This window comes from Theropithecus gelada, chromosome X (assembly GCF_003255815.1).
Source record: "Theropithecus gelada isolate Dixy chromosome X, Tgel_1.0, whole genome shotgun sequence".
Classification (NCBI taxonomy): domain Eukaryota; kingdom Metazoa; phylum Chordata; class Mammalia; order Primates; family Cercopithecidae; genus Theropithecus; species Theropithecus gelada.
Window position 1 is genome coordinate 140,985,410 of NC_037689.1, and position 25,714 is coordinate 141,011,123.

The 25,714-nt window shown below is 38.7% G+C and overlaps 1 protein-coding gene across 3 annotated transcripts; it reads right to left on the reverse strand.

Moving 5' to 3' along the window:
* Nucleotides 1-263: 263 nt before the first annotated feature.
* SLITRK4 (SLIT and NTRK like family member 4) lies at nt 264-13,550 on the reverse strand. 3 transcript variants are annotated; one of them, XM_025372755.1, is made up of 2 exons: nt 13,180-13,550; nt 264-8,597 (listed from the first exon to the last, which is right to left on the reverse strand). In XM_025372755.1, exon 2 carries the CDS (start codon nt 8,545-8,547, stop codon nt 6,034-6,036), a length of 2,514 nt encoding a protein of 837 aa, XP_025228540.1. In that variant the 5' UTR covers nt 8,548-8,597; nt 13,180-13,550; the 3' UTR covers nt 264-6,033. The 3 variants fall into 3 exon arrangements, with proteins under 3 accessions (XP_025228540.1, XP_025228541.1, XP_025228542.1); XM_025372756.1 differs by lacking the exon at nt 13,180-13,550 and adding an exon at nt 12,348-12,655; XM_025372757.1 differs by lacking the exon at nt 13,180-13,550 and adding an exon at nt 11,799-11,968.
* Between the last annotated feature and the right edge of the window lie 12,164 nt (nt 13,551-25,714).

The following is a 25,714-nucleotide window of genomic DNA, read 5'->3' on the forward strand; positions in this document are numbered from 1 at the left end:
GATTTGAAAAATCTAGGTGGTCAAGGTAGAAATATTTTGCTTACATTAACTAGACAATTCCCTTTGTGCATAATTCACTATTTGCACATATTACCCTCTATCTTTCTTATATGTACCCATATGTATGTGTGTAGGTAGACCTGGCCTAGACATGTAAACTAATACAATGATTGCATCAGCTAAAAACCAGATTATTTGCATTTCTTTTTGAACTTGAGCTTTACTAATTTCACACTAATAAACACACTGAATGGCTACAAATGTGACCTATAAGAAAAAACTTTTATTTGTGAAAACAGCATTAAAGTTACTCCATATCAACTCCAAAAGTTTACCACAATGGTTCAGTTTACATGAAACAATGATGGAAATATACATAGCAAGTCTTAGCAGGGAGAACAAAGCTTACTATGATTTTCAAACACTTCTATGAGCAATGTCCACTGCACAACATGCCTTCCTTCAGCTATTAACCAGCAGCATCTGACATGACCTAGTATTTGTGAGGTGCCAACTAAGAGAAATATATTGTTCAGGAACTTAAAAAGACTATTTCCTTCATATAGCCAATTTAAAGGCACTGCCCTATGGTTATTCATTATATTATTAACATTATTTCTCTGAAGGCCTCATTCATGACCTTTTTAAGTTAAACAGGTAATTTGTCATTTTTGATGTTACTGAAATCACCAGAATTTCTATTTCTATTTAGGCAGTGTCTACAAAAGTAAACTAAAGTGGAGGGTTGAGTAATTCTTTCCTGGTTCTGGGTCCTCTTGTCAGTGGAAATGTTAATTATGAATTAATGAGAAGTTTGAATCTTTATTCTGAATAGCAATTATTTGGTCTAAAATATTCAAATGCCTCAGAGCCCTAATTTATTTTCCCCCTGCAGACATAAGAACAACAGGTTAAAATATTTTTTTAAAAATTAAAAAAAGTCATTTCATATAAGAAAAACAACACAATTTCCCTTCCTTGATTTCCTCCTTTTAAAACACAATCCTATCAACCAGTAGAAACTGAAAATACATTAAATAAATAAATAAATAAAACAAAATAAAATTCAAAATTAGATTAAGGGCAGTTTTGTACAAAGTAAGTTATTAAAATTCATTTGACTTCCCATTTGCTTTTAAATAAAGAACAGATCCTTAGGAAATCTGAAATTGAGAGTTAACAATTATCAGGTGAACTCGATATATGTCACCAGTTATTCTCGGTAAGTGAAGCCACAAACAGGATATTTTATTTTAGTTCAGCCCATCTGACCACAGTGACTAATTGGATAGAGCACGAGAAATGATGCCAAACCTTGATTTGATGCCACTTGTCTACATAACAGAAGTGGCTGGAACCCAAAGCTCTGTGCTCAGTACTCATAAATAAATAAAATAACACAATCCTGCAGTGTATCTCCTCAGATGCATAAGGCATTTAGTCTAAAAGTCCTTGTATATGCTATCTATACTGTTCACACCTTCAGCATACCTATGTATACGTGTAAAGCAACAACAATCTTAATTTATATTCTCTTTCTCTGTTTCTGTCTTTACTTGTCTTACCATAAATATATGAACCTTAAACCCACTGTATTGGGCAATATAGTCAGTTATATTCCTTTCTGCCCTCAAGTTAACCATAATGCAATTAGTTCATTTTCCACAACAGTAATAATTTTGGTAAAGTGACGGATTGATAATTTTGGTCATCTTTAAAAGAACCAAATACAAATCACAATTCACTCCATAAAGTGGGTAACTAACCTGTAACCATGCAAACTGGCAATGGAATACAGAGGTACTGAAGGTTTTCTAAAAGTATTTGAGCAGATAGTTAAGATTGTTGAGATAGTTAAGATTTGCTTATCTGAAGTTATGTCAGAATCCAACTGATTCAAAAGAATGGGCAAGAATCAAAGCATGTTGATCTTGGCACTGTCTGACTCTTCTCCAAAGGGGCTGCCAGTGGGAAGGAACACAGATTGAAAATATGTTTCTGAAGAAAGCATTTTTTTTTTAACAGAGATTTAGCAGTTAAGTTGAATACAAACAGTATTCTAAAGCTATATCTTACCCTCAAATCTGGGTGAAATGATCAGTTTGGTTACTGCTTTATTTTTTCTGAAAAATAATGGAAAGACAAATATATTTAAGAAACTGTGGCTTCAGAAATATCATTGTAGCAAACAATTTTATTAATACTTTCATAAAAATGGCAATTAATAAATTCTAATACCTTGATGTTATTAAAGGCAAACAAAAGTCATTAAAACAGTTCTTTTCTGTGATTTACATTAGCTTTTACAGCATTACTTGATTTTTCTCTTACAAATTAACCTAAAATACTAATAATCAAATCAGGGTAAAAACAATACAATTTTTTTTACTTTATTTTAAAATAGTGATTATAAATACATTCTTAATATAGTTTCTCTCCAACTCTTTGGATGCGACAATAACAGCAAAAAAAACCTCACTGTGCTCATTTCATACAATGTCAATGTACAAATCATGCAAAAAATATTATAGATTAATATTACCACCATACATTTCTAGACGTGTTCTGTTATTTCTGAAATACCTGTTGATATTACTCATAAGGTCATGTCCTGTATAATTTATGCATCCTTATGGCTTAAAAAAAGTAAGTGTTTAAAAAAAGCAACAAAAGGAAGATGGTCTTAAATAAATTTCTAATTAATATATTTTTTCAGTTTATTCAGAATGAAAAACTAAATATAGAATATAAATTGCCTTATAGACTTGAATCACTCTACTTTAATAGCTGCTTTCTCATAAAATTACACAAAGACTTACTTTTAAAGAATTGAATCATCTTTATTGATTTCATAAAAAAATAATTTAAAACTTGATTTATATTACATGGACACAATATATTATCTCAACCCCTTCACTGATTTCATAAGATCTAAATTTGTTTGCAATCATTCTAACATAGTCCATACACATGAACATAGTGCCAAGAAGCCCACGATGTGTCAGACCACATTAGAAATGAGCACTTCTTGGATTTTATAGGTTTGCATCCGAGTTCCACTGAAAATGTTGTACTGATGTACATATCATACCTCAAGGGGTTAAACTAACATCAAGGTTATAGTTGAAGCCAACCAAATGTAGATACAGTATTTTAACTGTTCTTGTACTCAACTCAGAACTGATACCTAACTACATTATCATAAAATGTACAACTAGAACTAATGAAAGACAGGTGCAAAATTGTATACACTATATAATGTAGGCACAATGACTTCAGTTAAGGAAAATATATTAGCCTTAACCAAGAATTTGTTACTTTCATTTACAATTTGAACCTCCAAATAACCACGTACGTTAAATTACTTTTTTAAAAAAAGTTGAACATTGATACCTTTTAGCAGAAGAGTATGAGATAGCCAATATGCTACAGCAAGCTTTTGAGATGGTGGCAGGTACTCTTGCCATTGACAATTCTGCAGAAACCTTGAAACATCTTCAAAACATCACCACACTGAATAAAAGGTATCATTCAAATGACCTATTATCCCCAGATCATGAGTGGAACTTTCTGATTCCTCCTATAAGTGTCTATTTAAGATCCCTCAAGCCATACTTTATTGACAGACTAAACTAAAGCACTTTCTTTGAAGCCTTTGTATCTTTATCCTGTCAGTATACATTAGGAGTCCTTTAATCCTGGATGTGTGCATGCATGGTAATGGCATATCAAAAGTCCTTATGAAACTGTGGATGAAAAAAGCTGTTGGGCACACATCTTGTCTTTTCTTTCAAGATCAGAAAGCAATTATTTGTTTGAATTATTTTATATTCATATAAAGTTTTCACAGACATCATAAAAATTAAAATTACACACTAAAGTTTTAAGAGCACCAGCACATACACATGGAGACGTTTTTGCTATTTAAAAAAGATTTCCAAATTATCTATATGTATGAATATATACCCACATATATATACACACACTCACACACACGCATACACACACACCCAAGAAAGCCAAGCTTCTTTTTTTTTTTTGTCTTGCAACAAACACATAAAGCCCTGAAATTAGTGATTAGTAAAGGAACAGCTACTGCAACTATAAACATAATATCATTTTGGAAGCTGCAACAAAAAAATATGCCACTTGCAATCATGAGGAATGGCTATGTTTACTTTCTTGGTTATCTTACTGATTTATAAGGTAATTAAAAAAGATGGGACACACACTCTCTCACACGCACACACTATATATATACACACACACACATATATGTATATATATACACACACATATATACACACACGCATATATATATACACACACACATATATATGTATATCTATATAGATCTATATATCTATATATATATATGCAGGCAGGCCAAGAAGACAATGTGTTTCTGAATATCACTTTGTTAATCGGGAGCTCCTACAAAAGTTCCGAAATCACCCATTCTCAGTTACTTTATTCCTTAAACAAATTTTGACTTAGATCTTAGCAAAAGCAAACACAGGGGCGTATCATTTGTAGTTGCAGACTGTGAACTCATCTGAAACCAATGCAAGCATTTTTACAGTGTGGCTTTCATAGCCAAGATTACCATGATGTTTACAGTTCTACTAGATTATCTGATAGTGGTCTGAATGATGAAAGAACAGGATACTGATGCATACAAGATATAACTATTAACCTTATTCATTATTTTTTAAATACTTGTAGCGAAAACTATTTGAATTAAGCTCATAGAATCCTGAAAAGCAAGACAACTGATGGCAAATAACAACTGCCCCAGACACAATACTAGAAAACTAAGGAACTTATTTTTAAATGCACAGTTGGTAACAAATCTGAAGATAATATGCTAAATTCACAAGAATAGCACAGAGTTAACTTTTCTTTTGTATTTTTTTCTTTTTTTTGTTTTTAATTTTTTTTTGTTTTTAAGTTACACCTGATCACAAAGTCCAGAATATTTCTGTACACATCAGCTTGTTTCAGTTTAGTATATTGTTTTCTGTCTACATTTATACTTACTGGTAAATTCACTGTGATCAGGAAAACAAGTCAGGCATATTAAATACATATTAAGGATTACACATTTTTCTATTTAGTATACAAAGTACTTCATAAATATGAATTATGTTACAAAAATAGCTTTGGGTGCGCTCACACAGTAAGCACTCTGCTTATTTTGGACAACCTTTAAGGATTGTGGGTATTTCACCTAACTGAGAACAAACTCTAGTGTTAATTTAATTTGAGCCATGTTTAATTCTGATAAACATCACATATTTCTTCAGATCATCACAAATGCTATCTAACTCACGTTGATTTTTTCTTTTAGATTTTTATGTATAGACAGGTAATGCTTAAAGTATTCAAATTTATTTTATAGTTATGTAATGCATGTTATATTTTAAACAAGTATTTGCACAATTTAACATTATAAATCCAGCAGTTTCAAGATGCAGGCCATAAAGGTTACCAATTTACAAATACTATCGAATGTTCTCTCTTTGCATGCTTTTTTTTTTGTTTGTTTTTTTGTTTTTTTACTTTTCAGATAATCTTTACACGGAGTTGTTACAATGCCACAAATCAAAAGGATTATTCCAGTTCCACCAACTTAATCTACGTGCAAGATAAAGGACCCAGCTGAGGTACAAACACCTGTACCAGTTTTCTTGAGTTTGCTTTACAAAGCACAAAGAGACGAAGGTTTTGCATTGGGATACAAAACAGATTTGCCTCTTAAGGTTAAATTCAGTATTACGTGTATAAAGCATCCCTTTGGCAACAGAGTTTGCAGTATCCCCACAGGACTCCACAGTATAGGTTTTATGTAGTAAAATCTATTAAACATATTCTCTTCTACTTGACACATCTTTGCAGCTACAGTTAATGAGACACCCTTGGAAACACCTGCCTCTATGCCTATTGATAATATAGTATTTGGAAGTTAGAAGTCAACAAAAGGCACTTTCATCATTAAATAAATGTCCTCTGTATGAAGTAAGATTACATGACCTAGATCTTGTTCAAAGCTGTTTGCTCCTCAAGGACCTGTAGGTAGTCAGGGGAACTCTGCAGTTTCGCCTTCAGTTCAAAATACTCACTCTTCCTTTGTTCCACAACAATTTTACTGTGGTTGCCACCTATCAGTGATTTCTTATTTTTTTTGTCTGGTTGTTTTTCTGGATAGCGGATCTCAAAGCCACTGACACCTATGCTATTATACTCCTTTTTGCTTTCAAGAAAATTCTGAATAAACACATTGGAATCCCTGCTAGGGAATAATTCATCCAGCTCATCAATTGTGCTCAGTCTCTTCCTGGTATCTACATGTAATAAATCTTTCTCCTTGTCGGCCACATTTCTCATAACAACTTTCTGTCCTGGAGGATCTGAAAACATGAACCCAGTTTCTGACTCTTTCAAGCCACAAGTATGGCTCTTGCTCATCTGTTCTATAGTTTGTGGAATGAAAGCTTCTGTGCTCAGTCCATCTTTTTTATTGGTTTTGTGGTCATGCTTCCTTAGCTGCAGCTGCATGGAACCACACTCAGGATTCCCCAGGCCTTCGTGCTTCACTGTGGGTTTCTTGTTGCGTCGCAGGACAAAAACAAGAAGGCAAAAAGCAACAAACACAGTTAAAATGAGGACCACTAAGATACTTAAGATTAAAATAGACAGAGGCACTGGCCCACCAGGAGGACTTCGAATGGGACCCAATGGAGTGGTGAATGTAATGGCAGGTGCAGGGCTTGTGAATGGTGCAGACGGCTTATTTAAAAGTTTGGGACATAAGATTTCATTTTTGAGGGACTTCAGTTCGATGTTGGCAAACTGAACAGGCGTCTCACATTTCAGTTCTTTCACAACAATCCCGTCACTCAACTTCTCCACCCACAGCTTTAATGCCACCAAGTCACAAGTACAGTCCCATGGGTTGCCCTCCAAGTCAATCTGTGTAAGAGATTGCAACTGATCAAGGACCCCACTGACAGGCAGGTACATGAATTTGTTGTTCCTCAGGTTCAGTCTAGCTAAGGGTGCTCCGGAAAAAATGTAAACAGGCAGGCTCTTTAGGAGATTATTGTTTAAGTACAGTAACTGCAAATTTGGCATGGAGTCAAAGGTGCCTGCTAAGATTTCCTTAATCAAATTGTATTCCAAATACAGATACTGCAGGTTATGAAGACCTGAAAATATTTCAGGATAGAGTCTTTCAATTTGATTGCCATTGAGATATAGCCTACGTAAATTAGTGAGATTGTGAAATACGTCTCCCTTAATCACTGTAATTTGATTGCTGCCTAAATGAAGCAAATCCAGTCCTTCAAAGTCAGTGAAGTCTGACATGTCCACATCCTTGATGCTATTGCCATTGACGTGCAGCTTCTTCGCATTTAAAGGTTTCGGTATCAATTCAGACATAGACTGTATATTTTTCTCTTGGCAGTTCACACTTAGTCCCAAATCTGAAGGGTGTGTTTTGCAGAAGCAAGGTGCCGGGCAAGGTGTTAGAGGAGGCACCCTTGTTTGGTAAGACACAATCTGACTGAGATTGCGGTTGGAGAGGGCTTTGCCTGCAACGATTCCAGAGATCTTGGAAGGATTTGTTGTTTTTGGTGGTTTAGTTACTAATCTGTGTAAAGATGTTTGGGTGGTGTGACCATTGGGAGTGGTGTAGCCATTTTCCAGCTGAGATGGAGGCAGGATGCGCACATCAAAATCACTGCCGGTGCCCATAGGGCATAGTTCTTGTTTGTTGGTTTCTTTTAAAAGCCTTCCATATAAGTCACTGGGAGTTTCACAGATAGCTTCTCCTATGTAAATGTTATATGGCATGTTCTCCAGCCAAGCTTTTAGAGGCAACAAATCACAGCTACAGTTCCAAGGGTTATCTTCCAGCTGCAATTCAACGACACGGCCAATGTGTTCCAGAACCCCGATATAAGGGAGCTTCTGGATTCTGTTCCCTCGTATATCCAGATGGGTCAAAGATGCGAATCGGAAAATATTATCAGGAAGGAATGAAATCAGATTGTCATTAAGAATGAGAACTTTCAGTTTGTGGAGCTTATTGAAGGCTCCTCGTTCAATATACTTGATTAAATTGTAGTCAGCCTGGAGATACTCCAAGTTCTCTATGCCAAGGAAAGTGTCAGCTCGGAGAATCTTTAATTCATTGTTGTTCAAGTGCAACTGCTTTAATGCACTGAGCCCAAGAAAGGCTCCTCCCTCAATGTTCTGCAGTTTATTATTTCCCAGATGCAGGGATACTGCATGTGAAAAATTCAAGAATGTATTTGGATACAGAATATTTAAAAAATTATTTTGGAAATTGAGGTGATAAAAATTAGACCAAGGTGGTTTCAGCTGATTTGGTCTGTAGACTGAAACCTTCTCACAGTTGACATAGAGCACATTCTCAACTGACACGCAGGAACACACATTGCAAATTTCCACCGATATGTCAGAATCTGCATTTGTCGAAGAAATCAGGGCTGACAAAATCAGAAACAGCCAAAGAAACATCTTCTTGCAATCAGCAAACAACTGTATGCTTCTGAATAAAGAGAAATAATCTAAAAAATAAAAAGAAAACATTTTTTCAATGGTCATTACTTGAAAAATTACTTGTATTTAAATCATACCATAGTGAACACATGGCTATAATTACCAGAGTTGTATTTTTAAGGCAACCAAACCTCCAAATAGTCTCACTCAGTCAAACAATAATAACCACCAAAACTGCCATCCATTTTATTTTCCATACCTGTGGTTTATACAAAATTCACATGTGCAGAACACACAACCAACAATAGGAAAATATATTATTAATCATGCTGAAATCTTACAATCTGAAAACATTTTTTCCACGTGGACCATCAAACCCTGCCCTTGAACACAGGCCTTAAGCTTCCTATTTGCACTTCAAATGACCAAGACCATCAAGTATGCCATCGAGTTTGCACCACAAAGCCATTTTGATTAGTGGATATCTATTCTCTAAGCTTCAGCTAGATAGAGAGGCTGAATACAAAACATATTAGAGCCCAGAGTTCACTGGAGGATGGAAATGGGAGGACTGGGCTGCTGTAGCAGGGACTGTTAAAAGACCAAGGGACGGTGACCTGGGAAGAGATTTGCTTGTGCTATAGCCCCATAGGTAAGCTCGTTTCTGTCAATCAGTTTACTCCTGTACACTGCTGCCTTCAAAGACACAGATGAATCTGTGCAGTTCTAGAAAAACAACTGAGTAAGGGATGGCCAACTTTTATTTTCTGGTAAATAAACAGTCTCTAATTTCTTGTCAGTCATTTCCCAAAGAGGGAGCAAAAGGCCTTTTGTCTTTGAGCCTCTGAAAGCAGCAGAGTAACCTGCTTACTCCTGCATTGCTTAGCTAATCTCCAGGCAGCCTTTCCACTTTGAGAACTGGCTCTCTTGCCTCCCTGGCCCTCTCCCACACCTTTATTTACCATTTTGAACCCAGGTCCGACTGATCGTCGGCTTAACTGCTTATCTCTTTTACTTTGACCACAGACTGCAACTGCTGAGGAAGAGGAGTTCACACATCACAATCTTTGAGTAGCTTTTTCTACAGCACCAAATATGTTCAGTACAGCACATTTTTCGTCCTAAAATCATCACTTCCAAACACCCACCCGTCCTTCCTAATATTACCACCCCATGTCCCTGACTATAAACACATAAAGAATCACTTGTTAGTAGAGTTCAATGCTTAGCAAAATAACCCATCGTGTTCGGGTCCTTAAATCCTGCATATATATACAAATATACACGATGCTTCCTGGAAAAGATTAAACGACACAAGCAGCGTGCATTTTATTGATGCTATTTTAGCAACGTTAGTCTTTTCCATCATGAATGGGAAGCTGGGTGTAATTTCAATATCGTTACCTCCAAATATTAATTAAATACGTAGACTACCCAGGGACACGCAATAAGGAAATGATGCAAAGAAAGAAGTGTCACACAGAAACTCCTTTGTTTATTTTGCCCACGAGGAATCAGCTAGTGGCAAAACCGAACATGTCTCAAGGTAGACAATCCATTAGCCATGACCCAGGAGGATTTGCATTTTAAGTAGTTTGGTTCAGAATACAGCCAGCACTGCTGAGATGCTATTTGGCTGCCATATAGACGTGCATTTCCCCTATTCACCATGAGAGCATGATTGGCATTGCAAAAAAGAAGTCATAATTCTTAACTATGACATCACCTAAAGCAACTTTCATTGTAAAATCAAAATTTCACTTGATATTTTTTGCCTTGTTATGAATGTGGTTTTCGACAGCTATTTTGGTTCAGTTGAGTCATTTCTTGTTACTAAAGCACCACCCCACCCACCTCAAAACAAAGAAACCCAAAAGCAACCAAACTAAAAACCAAACGCAGAAAATTAAAAAAAAAAAAATTCCTTATAATCCGAATTCAGTACAAAAACAAGAACCAGGAATCTCAACAAATCTGAAAATGCATAAGAAGCTGCCCTCCTCCTCCTGGCAATTTCTACTTTAAGTAGCAAGGGGGGAAAAGTCACTAGGACGAGCCAGGAAGTTCCCAAATGCAGCTCTTGTGAAACAGAGGAAGCCACAAGCAGCTGGAGGGGCAGGCAAGAGAGAGAAAGAGTCCAGTTGGTCCACCAAGGAGAGAGGAAAAGAGGTACTGAAAGGGCAAGAGACCATGGAAATGTGGAGAAAGGAAGAAAAAGAGCTCCGAGAGGGGAGCTACGAAGAGAGTAAAGGGGGCACTGAATGCATGCAAATAAAGCCTCACACTCGCGTGGTACCACCGAAACATGCACATTTAAACATCAAGGGAAAAACGCAAAAAAGAAAAGAAAAAGCCCACAAAGTACCAGTTGGGTACCAAGAGCCTTCTCTGTGGCTGCTGGGAGCTGTCCGTCTCCCTCTCGGTCTCTCCGTCTTCCTCTCCGTGCCCTGAAAGACCCTTGGCTCCCACGACCCACCAGGACTGAACAAATCTAGCCCTACCAAAACCAAATCCTGCATCCACCAGAGTGCAGCGCCTGGCAGTCCGCGACTGGGAGGAGAGAGGCGGCCTGAGGAGGGCAGACCACTGATGGGCTGCAGGGCGGTGGGCCGAGGTGGCTCCCGGAGAGCTCACTCGGGAAAGAAACCCCGCTGGCCCGCCTAAGGCTCGGATGGAAGTGGTAGAGGTTCGCGGAGAGACCCGGCCATTGCCACCCCCGGTGCGCTACCTCGGGCGGGTGGCGAGGAGGCTGGAGGGGCCCCTGGCGCGTACCGCAATGTTTGCCGCATCCCTGTTCCCGGAGCCGGCGGAGCCGGCGCGCAGCCCCCTCCGCGTCAGGGGCCCAAGCAGCAGCCTGGCGGGCCGTGTAGCGGAGGCGGGGTACCGCGCGGGATGTCGCGGGGGCCTTCAGTCCCGCTGCTCACACATTTCTCCACGCGCTCCCGTCCCACAAGGGGCAGCTGCTGGAGTTTCAGTGGACCTCTCTAGACCCAGGCGTGCGGTGGGTGAGGAGGAAGAGATGGCCAGATCAGGCCGCCTCGAAGACGTTGGCAATAGGGTGTTACTGACCTGCTTGCCACGGGCAGAGGGACCCTGTGGTTTTGTGGCTGCGAGCGGCGGCCCAGGCTCCCCCTTGCCTGTGCTCCCTCCCCGGCCAGCTACATAAATCCTGTTCTCACTATGCCAAAAATCAGCTCAACATTTAGGCACCTTGCAAAGTCGCGCTAGCAGCGCTCGCCTGGCTTTGCAGAGCTTTTAGAGTTACCCACCGGCTCTTCCTCTGGTATTCCTAGTCTTGCCGAGTGCTAGCAGTCTCCGACTAGCCCGCGGGCCACTGCCCCGAGCCTCAGATCCACGTCTGCAGAAAGTGGCTGCGAGTGGGGCGTAAAAATATAGCCCAACCCAGCCAAGCGGCCCGACAGCCGGAGCCACCCGAGACCAGTACACTTGCCCCGCCGCCCTGGTCGCCCGGGGTATGGGGGGGCAGCGATGCCAAGGACACCCGGATCCTTTCCGGTCCTCAGCGGCATGCGACCGCGCCGTAGGCAGGCAAGTGGGAGGTGGAGGGCAGGATTAGCCACCTCGGCCACTTTGGCCACTCGACCGGCCCCAAACGAACAGGACTCAAACTAAAAATAATAAGCTACTTGCCCCCTCCGCGCGCGTGCGCGCGCGCGCGATCTCTCTCTCTCTCTCTCTCTCTCTCTCACACACACACACACACACACACACACGCACACGCGCTACTGAGCTGAGCGGGGAAGAGGCAGAGCGCGTGTCGGTGCAGCTTGTGCAGCTCCCGCTGGAAATTCACCCACCTCTAGAGCCCAGCGTCTTGTGCAGGGCCCGCGGCGCCGCGACCTGCGCTGCTGTTTCCACGATGGTCTCTATGTGATTCCGGACAGAGCTCCTTCGCGCCCGCTCGCCCGTCAAACCCGCCGAGCAGCCCTAGCAGGCGGGCAGGCGGACAGCGGCGCGCGCGCGCACCCGAGCAGACACCGCGCGCGCACCCAGAGCCTAGCACACGGGCTGCACCTTTACATACACGCGCTGAATCCCCGCCCCCGCTCTCCACTCCCCCCTCACCCCGCACACAAGCAGTCCTCCCTCCCAACACTCGACCACTTCGACCCCCTCACATTCCTGAGCTCCTACCCCCGTCCCCCACCCAGACATGCCCATTTGATTCCTCTTCTACCCACACACCCAGAAAGACAGCGCGCTTTCCTCCCGGTATCCGCCCCCTCTTTTTGCCTAAAACATTCCCTAGGGAGGAGCGACCCCTTTCCTCAGGCGTGGAGACCCCAGTCCTCTAACAAGGGCGCGCTTGCCTTCATCCCCCCACCACATACACACACACACTCGAGCCTTTTTCTTCTCTTCCAGTCCCCTAATAACGAAGGCGCGCGCACACACACACACACACACACACACACACACACACACGGGGCATTCCTTTGAGAGAGCAACCAAGAAGCCAGGAAAAGCCAAGAAACACTGGAGAGCCTGGGGGAGGGGGGCCGAGGGAGATCGATAGGGTCGTCGAGCCTACGCGAAATTGAATAATTACAGGATGGAGAGGAATGAGTCAACAACAATGACATTCAAATGCAACAATCATACTTGGATTTTGTATCACGGGTACGGTACCTTTGGCTAATTGTCACCCCGCAGAACAGAGGGCTCCTGGAATACTTCTCCGTAGCGGTCGATCCTGGAAGGAGCCTTCTTGGGAACCAGTTTCCTAGGATCCAGTAGTATTCGCACTCCCCCTACCTGTCTGCGCGTAAGGGGCCGGGGGCTTTAAGGCGAAAGTGTGAGGCTTTAGCCTAAAGTGAGACTATTTAGCCGGGTTAGGAGTCGGGTTAATTATCCGCACCTTAGAACTCCGTGGGCCTTTGGTGCGGAACGGGTTAAGCCGGATGATTTGGGAGCTGGGGGTGGGGACAGGGGATAGGGGTTGAGGAAAGAGAGGCGTGGGACTGAGAGAGATGCCGCACTTGCGACCAAAAGAAAAAAAAAAAAAAAAATCTACTTTGGCTACTGAGCATGCTCAGTTCCCAGCTCAAGCCCTATAAGGGAGGCATTGTGTGCGTTCCACTTCTCCGGGCTTTGGTGGTGACCGGGAGGGGAGTTTGATTGGGGAAGGGGATGGTAGTTGGGAGACATTAGGGAAAGGGGGTTGGAGAACAAGGTTTGAAGCTTTGGGACCGCTCAGGAGGGACTGTGAAGAGGGAAATGGAAGGGACCCAAGGAATACCTTCGGGAGAGGGAGAGAAGGAGAGGAAATGGACTAAGAAAAGTCACTTCAGTCGCCCCCTCCTTGTCTATACCAAAGAGACTTTAGCAGCTGACTGAAATATCCTAGTGGCTGCAAATCCAACGTGTGGATTGTCTGGGCCCCTTCCTCTACCTATTTGTTAGTGCTTCAACAAGAGGGTAGGGATATTCTAAGGAAGGGCCAATGTTCAAAACAGTTACATGCAGATTGATAATTTCGTCAATAAGCCTGTTAAGAAAATAAGTAAACCTGGGGGAGGGGAGCAGAGGAGTTGGCTATCACGTATGTATTTCAGACACCTGGCTTTCCTAAACAAAAGGCATAAACATTCCACGTGCTCCCATCCCCCAACCTTGCTGTTTTTTGTAGGAGCTTGGCTAAGAAAAACCACTCACGCTTCGTGTCTGTGGGAATAAACTAGCTTTAGGTAAGTAGAGCTAAGTTATAAATGGGAAGTATTTCCCTAGGACTCTTGGTAGCCTACTATTTGCCACGTTCAGGTAATACTGCCAGGCCCATTTCTTCAGGACCAATGAGCTGCCCAATTCACTTATTCAAATTCCAGCGGCTCTAGCCACAATAGAGCACAACCGGTATCCAGAAATGTTCTTGCTTAAAAATGAAAAAAAAAAAATCTTTAAGCTAAAACTAGCAACAGCTTTGAAACCAGAATTTGGCTGTCTGCCTGAACTCCTACAGTTAAACATTTACCATAATTGGTTGATGTTTTAAAGGTCCCAAATCTAGGTAAAAACATCTGATGGGCAAAGGATTTATTGCATTATTTGTGAATAATGGCCTACCTTCTATACCGTCTATCGTAGTCATTCATATGTATGTTTTATTGTTTTTCTTATTTTGTCATTTTATGGTACTTCCTTCAGGTTATAGTCACAGGAATGTTGGCCAGGCACAACGTGTATACAGAGATGCACATACAATATGTAAATGAACATTTACATAGATATGCATATATGGGCATATTTCTTTAAGACCTTGCTAAACATTGTGTCTTTCATGAACAACTCTTTCTCTACCTTCACTCCACATTGCCTTGAAAACTTGAATCATCCTCTCTTTTAAAAACAACCTAGAGACAGAAATTAGGCAGCATTGGTAACATTTATTATATTCAATGCGAAATCCATTATGAAATAGCATTGCTGAAGGAAACACTAAATTTTCGTCTGTAACAACATATGTACTTGTGCAGCTCCTTTTAGTAAAGTGAATGGTGTTTCCTTCATAGGTAACAGCTGCAGAATGTTGAAAAATCCCTCTACTGTTGCACGTTTGGACAAAACAGATCCTGTTAATTAATAACTCGTATTTGCATTTTATTGTATAATGCAATTTGAAAGTAGTAATGGGTATCAAAACAAGGTGGCCTTTATTCTAAATGTTAACAATTCAGGAAGCTGAATATATTTTATCCGGATAGGTGAAATGTTTGTCTTTCACTATAAATGTTAACAAGAGTCAATAGAATGAGCAAAAAAAGTTTACCTGAAAATTCTAAGTACTGTGATAACTGAAAAGGCCAGATTTGGACAGTAAATATCAGATGATTTAAATGCCTATCTTTATTCAACTTTAGAAACTGTTCTGAGACTTGGCTATATTTAACTGCAATAACTGTGAAATGTTATTTTTCATATGGATATGGAGACAAATCTGAAAGCAACCGCAGCTAGATCATCGATAAATTACAATTCACAATATTCCTCAGAACTTGTCTGTGATTAATGTTCAACTTTTTAAAATGAATGCTTTAAAATAAAATATTTTTCTACTTAAAAAGATAAAGTGGACGCTCATAAAATAAAACAGAAGTAACAACTTCCATGTTTTCTGCTTATTTTGCTTTCAAAGTAATTTAAAAACCCAATCCTTTAGTCTCGCAGTCCCTTTTCTGTCTCCTAGGACTACAGGTGACATCCCAATAGAACAGTAGGAAGTGATGCAGAATTGCTAGCTTAACAAAGGAAGTGAATACATACATAAATAAAAGTGTTAAGAAAACTCCAGCACTATTTATGGCCATTGAAAAAAAAAACAAATTTGATGTTCTTCCTAAAATGTAAGAATTCAAATATTGTGAGTTTTGCAATACCCTCACAGTCTTCCTCCAAATGTTTTACCTTATTTCATCTTGGCTTCTTAGGAGTACAACCAGAATCGTAGGTCTATACTGATATACTGTGTCTCCCTCCATCAGGGAAAAAAACAACTGCACTAAGAATTTCAACAAGATCCTGAATACCCTTAGTTCCAAAGGCAGTTTGGAATTAAGTCATTAAAACACTAAACAACTGAAAGTGATTATAATGCCAAATCTTGGCCCTAGTCAGTTATCTTTCACTTTCACTGTATTCCTCATTTATCTTGCCTTGTCTTGCTGCTGTTCAAAATCAAATCAGCCTTAATTTTTGTATCCAGGTATCACAGATTATTCAGTTTTTTTAATATTGAAGATTTCTTTATATTCTGGCATTTTAACAGTCACAAACTTGCTATTTCTCTTTCATTTTTATTTCTTTATTTTTGAGACAGAACCTCGCTCTGTCACCCAGGCTGGAGTGCAGTAGTGTGATCTCGGCTCACTGCAACCTCTGCCTCCTGGGTTCAAGCAATTCTCCTCCCTCAGCCACCTGAGTAGCTGGGATTACAGGCATGTGCCACCATGCCCAGCTAATTTTTGTATTTTTAGTAGAGACAGAGTTTTGCCATGTTGTCCAGGCTGGTCTCGATCTTCTGACCTCAGGTGATCTGCCCATCTCGGCCTCCTAAAGTTCTGGGATTACAGGCATGTGCCACCACACCCGGCCACACACTTGCTATTTCTTTAAGTGAATACAAGAAAGTTCTTAGGATGTTAATATATCTTCTAGGAAGAAATGTTTCCACGATCAAATAAGTTAAAAGACCCTTGGTTCCATAAAGCTAAACATTTTATTTTTACTTTGGGGTTTTTCAACACAATTAATTATGTTTAAATGAACTTTTGTTTACCAAGGGAAAAGGGGGATGGCATGTGGCATTTCACAAACTTATATGACAATGGAACCCTTTTTTTCTATCTATACAATTTGAAAAACATACTAATAGCTCATTTTTACAAATTTCATGGAATTCAGAACATGAAAGGAAGTTTTCAGATCATAATCTAATCCATACAATAGTAGCTACTATCTGTTGAGTGCCTCTTCTTTGCTATGTTGCCTACAAATATTTCACTTAGTTCTATGAACAAGGAAGGGATTATTATACTTATTTTAAAAATGAGGTTAAGTGGCCAGGCATGGTGGCTCATTCCTGTAATCCCAGCACTTTGTGAGGCTGAGGTGGGGAGATCGCTTGAGCCCAGGATTTCAAAACCAGCCTGGGCAACATGGGAAAAACCTTCTCTACAACAAATACAAAAATTAGTGGAGAATGGTAGCACATGCTTGTAGCCCCAGGTACTTGGAAGGCTGAGGCGGGAGGATCACTTGAGCCAAGGAGGTCAAGGCCGCCATCAACTGTGGCCATGCCACTGCACTCCAGCCCAGGCAACAGAGTGAGACTCTCTCAAAATAATAACATAACATAACATAACATAACATAACATAACATAACATAACATAACATAACATAACAAAATAAAATAAAATAGAATAAAATAAAATAAAATAAATTCAGGGAAGGTAAACAGTTTGCCTGAGGTCACATGGTGAGTAAGTGACAGTCAAGGTTTGACCCCGGATCTTGAAGTTTTCCACTACACCATGTTTTCATTTTCACAGGAGAATTAGGGAATTTTTAACTTTGAAAGCAGAATAGACTTGAAAGCAGGCTGGGCATGGTGACTTACGCCTATAATCTCAGCACATTAAGATGCCAAGACAAACAGTCTGGGCAGCAAGGTGAAAAGCCATCTCTATAAAAAGTAAAATTAAAAAAAATAGCCAGGCGTGGTGGGGTGCACCTGTAGTCCCAGGTACTAGGGAGGCTGAGGTGGGAGGATCGCTTAAGCTTAGGAGGACAAGGCTGCAGTGAGCCGTCATCACGCCACTGCACTCTAGCCTGAGCGACAGAGCGGCCCTGTCTCAAAAAAAAAGAGAAAGGGATAGATTTGAAAGCAGAATACATTTTCCAAAGATAAATACTTGAGACATAAATGTTTTCAAGTATTAAAGTATGAATACTCAGCACAAGAATAAACAAATAAATGACATTAAAAACAGTTCACATCAATTCTGCATGACAAGGTCTCTTGAATCAACTGATTTTACCCTTTGCCAACAGTAGCCTTGTTCTATCCATTCTGCTCTTTCAACTCTCATACCTGAGTTGATTCTGCATCTGTGATGATGTCTCAAATGTTCCTTATTAGGGATAATAACTTTCACTATTACCAAATGGAGCCATGTGTATTAGTCAGGGTTCTCTAGAGGGACAGAGCTAATAGTGTATATATATATATGTGTGTGTGTGTGTGTGTGTATACATATATAGGAGTTTATTAAGTAGTATTAACTTGCACGATCACAAGGTCCTGTGTTAGGCTGTCTGCAAGCTGAGGAGCAAGGAAGCCAGTCTGAGTCGCAAGGCTAAAGAACTTGGAGTCTGACGTTCAAGGGCAGAAAGCATCCAGCATGGGAGAAAGATGTAGGCTAGGAGGCTAAGCCAGTCTCGCCTTTTTACATTTTCCTGCCTACTTTATATTCCCTGGCAGCTGATTAGATGTTGCCCACCCAGATTAAGGGTGGGTCTGCCTTTCCCAGTCCACTGACTCAAATGTTGATCTCCTTTGGCAACACCCTCACAGACACACCCAGGATCAATACTTTGCATCCTTCAATCCAATCAGGTTGACACTCAGTATTAACCGTCACACCATGCAAAGCAGTAGTGTTCATCCCTAGACTTATTCCAGTTAAGACAAAAGAATTGTTATAAAATAGGATACCAAATGAAATGGAAAATGTGAGACTAGTTGATTGTTTGATTAGGTTATATCAATTAACCTGACCTTCCATTTTCCTCAGACTTCTTTATAGTACAGCTGGTAACCTGGTGTCCTTTTCAGAAACTAAGGCATCATCTGTAAATGTATTAAAGTCTGTGCAGCAAGGCATTGGCTAATTTTTCAAATAATATTTCACTCAGAAATTATTCTTTTTAGAATAATAATAAAGAAGTGTATGTTGTTTTGCAGGATCTTTGTAACTTTGGCCCCTAATGAGTACTTATCCCTATGGCCAACTAGAACCACCTATGTGGTTTAGAATATTGCTAAGCCAGGGATGCTGACAAAATAGTGTCTTTTTTTCTATATATTCTCTAACTCGAAGAAATCTCACTGTCAAATATTAGGGCCCAGCCACAAGCTCAACAGCCCTCACACAACTCAAAGATAATAAAGATCATAAAATAAAAAAATAGGAAGTTAATAGCTAAACAATCTAGTGTGAGAATTACTCTTATGGGCTGTAAAAGTTCCATAACACCAACCGAAGCTTTATCAGAGAGATAGTAAGTTGATAAAAATCTTTCTGTTTTTACCATGTTCAGCTCTATCTTGGGAACCACAGTGTTGTCCCTAGCTAGCAAAATATTATTGTTTTGCAAAAATATTGAGGGTCTTTTGTTCGATACTTTTATAACAATATTACTTTTCCTTAGAAATACACACTTCAACCTTTCGTCCAAAAGTGATCTTAACTGGGATGAGATAATATCAAAAAATAATTAGAAAGAATGGATGATACCCGCTACTTAATAGCATAACATGTGGTCATAGTCAATAATAACTTAGTTGTACATTTAAATAACTTAAAGAGTAATTGGATTGTTTGTAACTCAAAGGTCAAATGCTTGAGGGGCTGCATACCCCATTCTCCATGATATGCTTATTTCACATTGCATGCCTGTATCAACACATCTGGTGTATCCCATAACTGTATATACCTACTACGTACCCACAAAAATTAAAAATAAAAAGTTGATCTTGTTCTCAGCTCCTCCTCCTTTGTTTTAGAGGCTCTTGAACAATCCAAAGGTTGGGTCAAAAACGGAGGCATAAAACAAGGCAGAAAAGGCATAATATAAAAATATGAGTTATGGTATGACTGTATTGCAATTGCTATATTAAAATAAAGTTTATCCCTTTCCAAGCCTCAAAGAGTGAGTCAGAGGAAAGCAGAACATCTGTGTAAGCTAGTGTCATGCATCTGTGATTGACTACCTTCTTTTTCAGTTTGAATTTGGAGCTGCTAATTCCCCACTCTGACGCAAATTGAGTGATGTCTACCCACCTAAGGTTGCCATGAGTAAACTGTCCTCAGGTCCCATGTAAAGGGATCATGGTATAGGAAAAAGTGTCATCACAGAGAATTTCTTCTCTTTCAGGTGCACAGTTTGGTTATCAATTAGAAACAGGATTTGAAGGAACCTTAAAGTTTTTCTAGTTTAAGCACTCACAAAACGGGTATTTTATCAGATGAACACTCAATGCTTGACTACACCCAGTCACGGGGAGCTCACTGAGGGTAGACTAGAATCTCCAGTGAATTATTCAGAAAATTAATTACAGAATTTTTGAAATTGTTGCTGTTTTGTAAATATTCAGGAAACATAAAATTAGATCTATCAGGGTTTCAGGAGTGTGAAATTTGGAACCAGATGAACTTGGTGTTAATTTCTTGCTTCACTATTTAGTAGTTCTATGATTTAAGGCAGTTAACTTCTCTGAGCTTTCATTGCCTTTCTGTAAAGTGGGCAGGACAAACTCAATCCTCCTGAGTTTATGAGGATTAACAAGTATAATGTTGGACAAACACCTAGCACTGTGTCTTTCTGGCAGAATATTTTTATTTCCTTCTATTGATAAACAGAAAAGGCTTCCACATATACAAAAATAATAATAATAATAATTCAGACCATACATTATTTCTCTTCTTGAGTCTAAGGATGGCAAGTAGAAGAGAGTGGTTGGATTAATTCAATGTATCTTTTGTTTATTTCAAAAGCTAGAACTATTATTTAAAAATAAATCCATCTGTTCTTACCCCTCCTGGTATCCTTTAGTTACTTCTCTATTCTCATTTCACATATTATTAGTTTTTTAAAAGTTAATTGTAACAATAATCTCTGTAGAATTGAGGACTGCAGATTCCATTACTATTTTTTAAAATAATCTTACTTGCCTTGCTTGCCAGAATAACTTAGAATCTCATTCTCTACATGTCAGACCCACAAAAGTGGGTATTATCATTTTTGCAACAAAATTCCTCATAATGGCCCTGGGGAGAATGTTAAAAATATTTTTTTTCTGAATCCTGTCACTGGTTTTTTTTTTTTTAGGGAAACAAACAGGAAAAGAGAAAGCAAAGGAAAAAAGGAACCAACGTGTATATAGCTTTAATGTTTGTAATCTACGTGCAAAAAAATTTCAGGTGAGTTGGGGGCACTAATTTTATCATTTTGCTAGTGGAAATGTATATTTTTAGAAACTTAATGACTTAAAGAACTAGCATTCTTCTATCTAAGATTATTTTGTCATAAGAGTAGCATATGCTGTTTTTAGAGAAAAGCAAGTCAGATCTGACAAGATGTGGTGCAATTATACCTAAGATCACATTCGTGTGATAAATTATGTGTAAATTAATTCAATCTCAATCATCCAATAACTATTCAGGCAGATATAGTGCCTATTATATCCATTGTTATTTGACTTTTCTTACAATATTCATTGTTGGAAATGGTGACATCTAACTTACATCATCTCAATTCTATTTATACCTTCTCTAGTAAAACAATTCTAAGGTAAAAAAAAATTCTAAGGATGGCCGCTAGACAACTTTTTTTCCCCCATAGAGTTCAAGTTGTTGGGCATTTTACTTCCATTTATAGCTGAAGCTATTCTATGAAATTTCATTTTTATTATCTTTATGGATGAAGAAATATCCAGAAAACCAAACTACAGGATTCAGCCACTCAGGGCAATGAAAAAAAAAAATCACAAATGGACCATATAATGATTATTCCTTTCATTTCTTTGCCTATGTTTTGAGATGTGAGTTTCCTGAGCTTTGAAAGGAGAGGAATTTTGTTGAAAGTCATTCAGATTTTCTCCTTCAGAATCTGTCCTCTATGACATATGGCAGGCTATCCCTGTGAGGGTACCATGGTTCTGGGAATCTTACCTTTCTTTCCTACCCCTCCTTGTATACTTTAAGAGGATATCTGGACAAAGGTAAAAGAAATGCCATTTTCCAATCTAAAATTTAGTGAGCGGCCAGAGTTGTGCTGATCTTTTCTCCAATTATGTCTTGCAAACAGAAGATTTACATGATAGTTTGAGGGTCTCAACGTTACTACCAAAATTTAAACACGAAATTAAATATATTGACAAATTCTCTTTGGTTTAAAAGCATTTGTGAAAGGTTGTCAGATTTTGTAAAAGAGAAATTTCTGAGGTAAGCATGTCTTATGTAAAACACGTTGAGTTTGGTAAGCAGTGGTAACTCTATAAGGAATAGTTTCATATAGTATTTTCGTAGTAACAAAGGACTGGCAAGGACTGATGGTTAACTGGATTGTAGCTCAAAAAGTGAATATATTTGGGTCTCTTTTTCAGCTCATTATTAAATATTATATAAAGTATCTCCAATTCATTTGAGATTCTGATTTTATCATTTATTAAGACTAGTAGCAAGAACAGACTAGCCTAGAGGGGAAAATGGATAAAGGAGAAACAAATGACATTTTAGCATACTAGTGCACACAATATCTAAATTACACATAACTCTCAAGCAGCTCTTTGTTCTTAACTCATTAACCACTTCAAGTAATTACCTTTTTTAAAAAAGGAAGCATATTGTCCTCTTTATCACTGATTGAAAATTCTGAATTAAACACGTTTGTACTCAGAGCTTTTCTGGGAAAGGGCAAATTTAATCCTGAGACTTTCTAGTGAGCAACATCACATTGTGAACCACATAGAAACAAGCTCTCTAGAATTAAAACAAACCAGTACGACTCGCCCTTGCCATCCCCATCCTAATGGTTGATTTGATAGCTGCACATTGGAAGAATCAAAATGTACACCTAAAACAAATGAGCATGCTTTATTCTGTCCTAGTAATAGAAAATTATCTTTCCTTTTGTTCTCCAAGAACTCCAAGAATTTCAAGAATATATGGAGTTTTAGTAGAGGTGACTGACTACAAAAAATCTGCTCAACCATAAAGTTCACTTTATTAAATCTTTATTGAATGCCTATAATTCATCAGGCTTTGGGTGCCAAGGTGAAGGAAACTGCCTCTGCCTCCTAGATCACTTAGTTTAGTGATAAAGCAGATGAGACTATGTTACAATAAGCAATACTATAGAATGTATATTGTATTATAATAAACAACACTATATAATGTATTGTGTTATCATAAATAATACTATACAATGCATTGATTGAATATGCCCTTTACTGACCGCTCATTTTCAGAGTTTACTAAATTTCTCGGTTTTAAAAAATGTTGTGAAATAACTATAGTTGAAGGCAATAATGGTAAGCTTCCATGGCACATATTCAAGGAAATTAAGAAAATCAGAACACTGCCTTCCATCACATGGCAAGGTCAACAACTTGTATGTCCTTCTGGAGATGACACAGTCCAAATTTTTGATATTCCTCCAGAATAGAGAGTCAAAATTTACCATGTGCCAGGCATATTTGGAAAGTACATTAACAGGAAATGTTCTATAAAATAAGAAACTGAATCATTTGGAAGGGCCAGAAATTGAAGTAGTTCACATATGCAAAAGAAATAAAATGGAAGAAGGTACCAAAACAATAAGGGTCTTCTCAAATTTGATTTTGCAAATCATGAAAAAGGAAGAGATCCTCATGTTGTTTTCAGGAATGTGAATATTACAATCCTCTCTTGGTATCTGTGGGGAGTTGGTTTCAGAACCCCCAGGACACCAAAATTCAAAGATGTTCAATTCCCTTACATAAAATGGCATAGTACTTGTATATAACCTGTGCCCATTCTCCTGTATACTTTAAATTATCTCTAGATTACTTGTCATATCTAATATAATGTAAATACTATGTAAATAGTTGTTATACTGTATTATTTTTATTGTTCTATTGTTATTTTTATGAAGATCTTTTGAAATTCATATTTTAAGTTCTGGGGTACATGTGCAGGTTTGTTACATAGGTATAGATGTGCCATGGTGGTTTGCTGCACCCATCAACCCATCACCTAAGTATTAAGCCCAGCATGCATTAGCTATTCTTCCTGATACGTTCCATACCTCACCCCCAAACATGCTCCAGTGTGTGTTGTTCCCCTCCCTGTGTCCATGTGTTCTCATTGTTCAGCTGGCACTTACAAGTAAGAACATGCGGCATTTGGTTTTCTGTTCCTGCATTAGTTTGCTGAGGATAATGGCTTCCAGGTCCATCCATGTCCCTGCAAAGGACATGATCTTGTTTGTTTTTATGGCTGCAGAGTATTCCATGGTGTTTACGTACCACATTTTCTTTATCCAGTCTATCACTGATGGGTATTTGGGTTGGTTCCATGACTTTGATGTTGTGAACAGTGCTGCAGTGAACATATGTGTGCACATATCTTTATAATAGAATGATTTACATTCCTTTGGGTATGTACCCAGTAATGGGATTACTGGATTGAATGATATTTCTGGTTCTAGGTCTTTGAGGAGTCTCCACACTGTCTTCCACAATCCTTGAACTAATCTACATTCCCACCAACAGTGTAAAGGCGTTCCTATTTCTCCACAACCTTGCCAACATCTATTGTTTCTTGACTTTTTAATAATTGCCATTCTGACTGGCGTGAGATGCAATCTCATTGTGTCCACAGTTGGTTGAATGCACTGATACTGAGGGTCAACTGTATACAGTGTATATAGTGTTAGGGACTTGGCTTCCCAAGTGGAACTGAGAGCCAAATACAATAAAAACTATCTTCTCTACTATATATACACACACACACACACACACACACACACATATACATATATATATATATATCTTCTCTACTACATATATATAATAATTTAAATGAGTTGAAGTTAGAGTCCCATAGTCTTACAGTATGGTTGAGGTGTGGAGCCCACAAGCTTTATGAGAATGAATGAATATAATACTTAACCACTCTGACAAGATACTTGTGATAAATTTGATAAACCAAGGACAGCTAGGACATTTTCAGGCAGATTGGTAGATCGGATTTTATATATATATATATATATATATATGTGGTGATTGAGAAATAACAACTAGGAAACTGCAACTTGTTCTCAGGAAATAAGAGCAGCTGGCAATAGTATCTTAAATATAAGCAGGTCTAGTTTTACATTATCTCTTTTTATTTTTAACCAGTATACACAGATGTGCCTCAATATTTAAATGGGTCATTTGATAAATATTTCAAGAAAGAGAGAAATCTTACTAAAATTATTTTAACAAGGCTAAAATGTGGATTTTTTAATAGTTTGACTGTTTTAATAAGTCAAAACAGACTTGAAATACACTTCTTATAGCCATTTAGCCTTGGGACTTCTACCTCAGCCTGACAGTGATGTCTTCTAATTGTTATTTATGGATGTCAAGAGATTTTACCCTTTTTAAAAATTTTGCTGGTTTTTATTTCTAACATAGTACTTAACTCGTGATTTTCCTCATCCCAGCACCAATAAACAGTTCTTATGGGATTCTTGCATTGGAGTTTGAGCGAAGATTACATTAGAAATTTAGTAGTCAAGATTTGTCATTACTCTTCTCAATTCCATAGCTTTACTGTATAAACAAACACCTCCCATCCCCTCTTGTACTCTCTTCCATAAAGAAAGAAAGATAGATGAAAGCCAAAAAAATAGCCATTC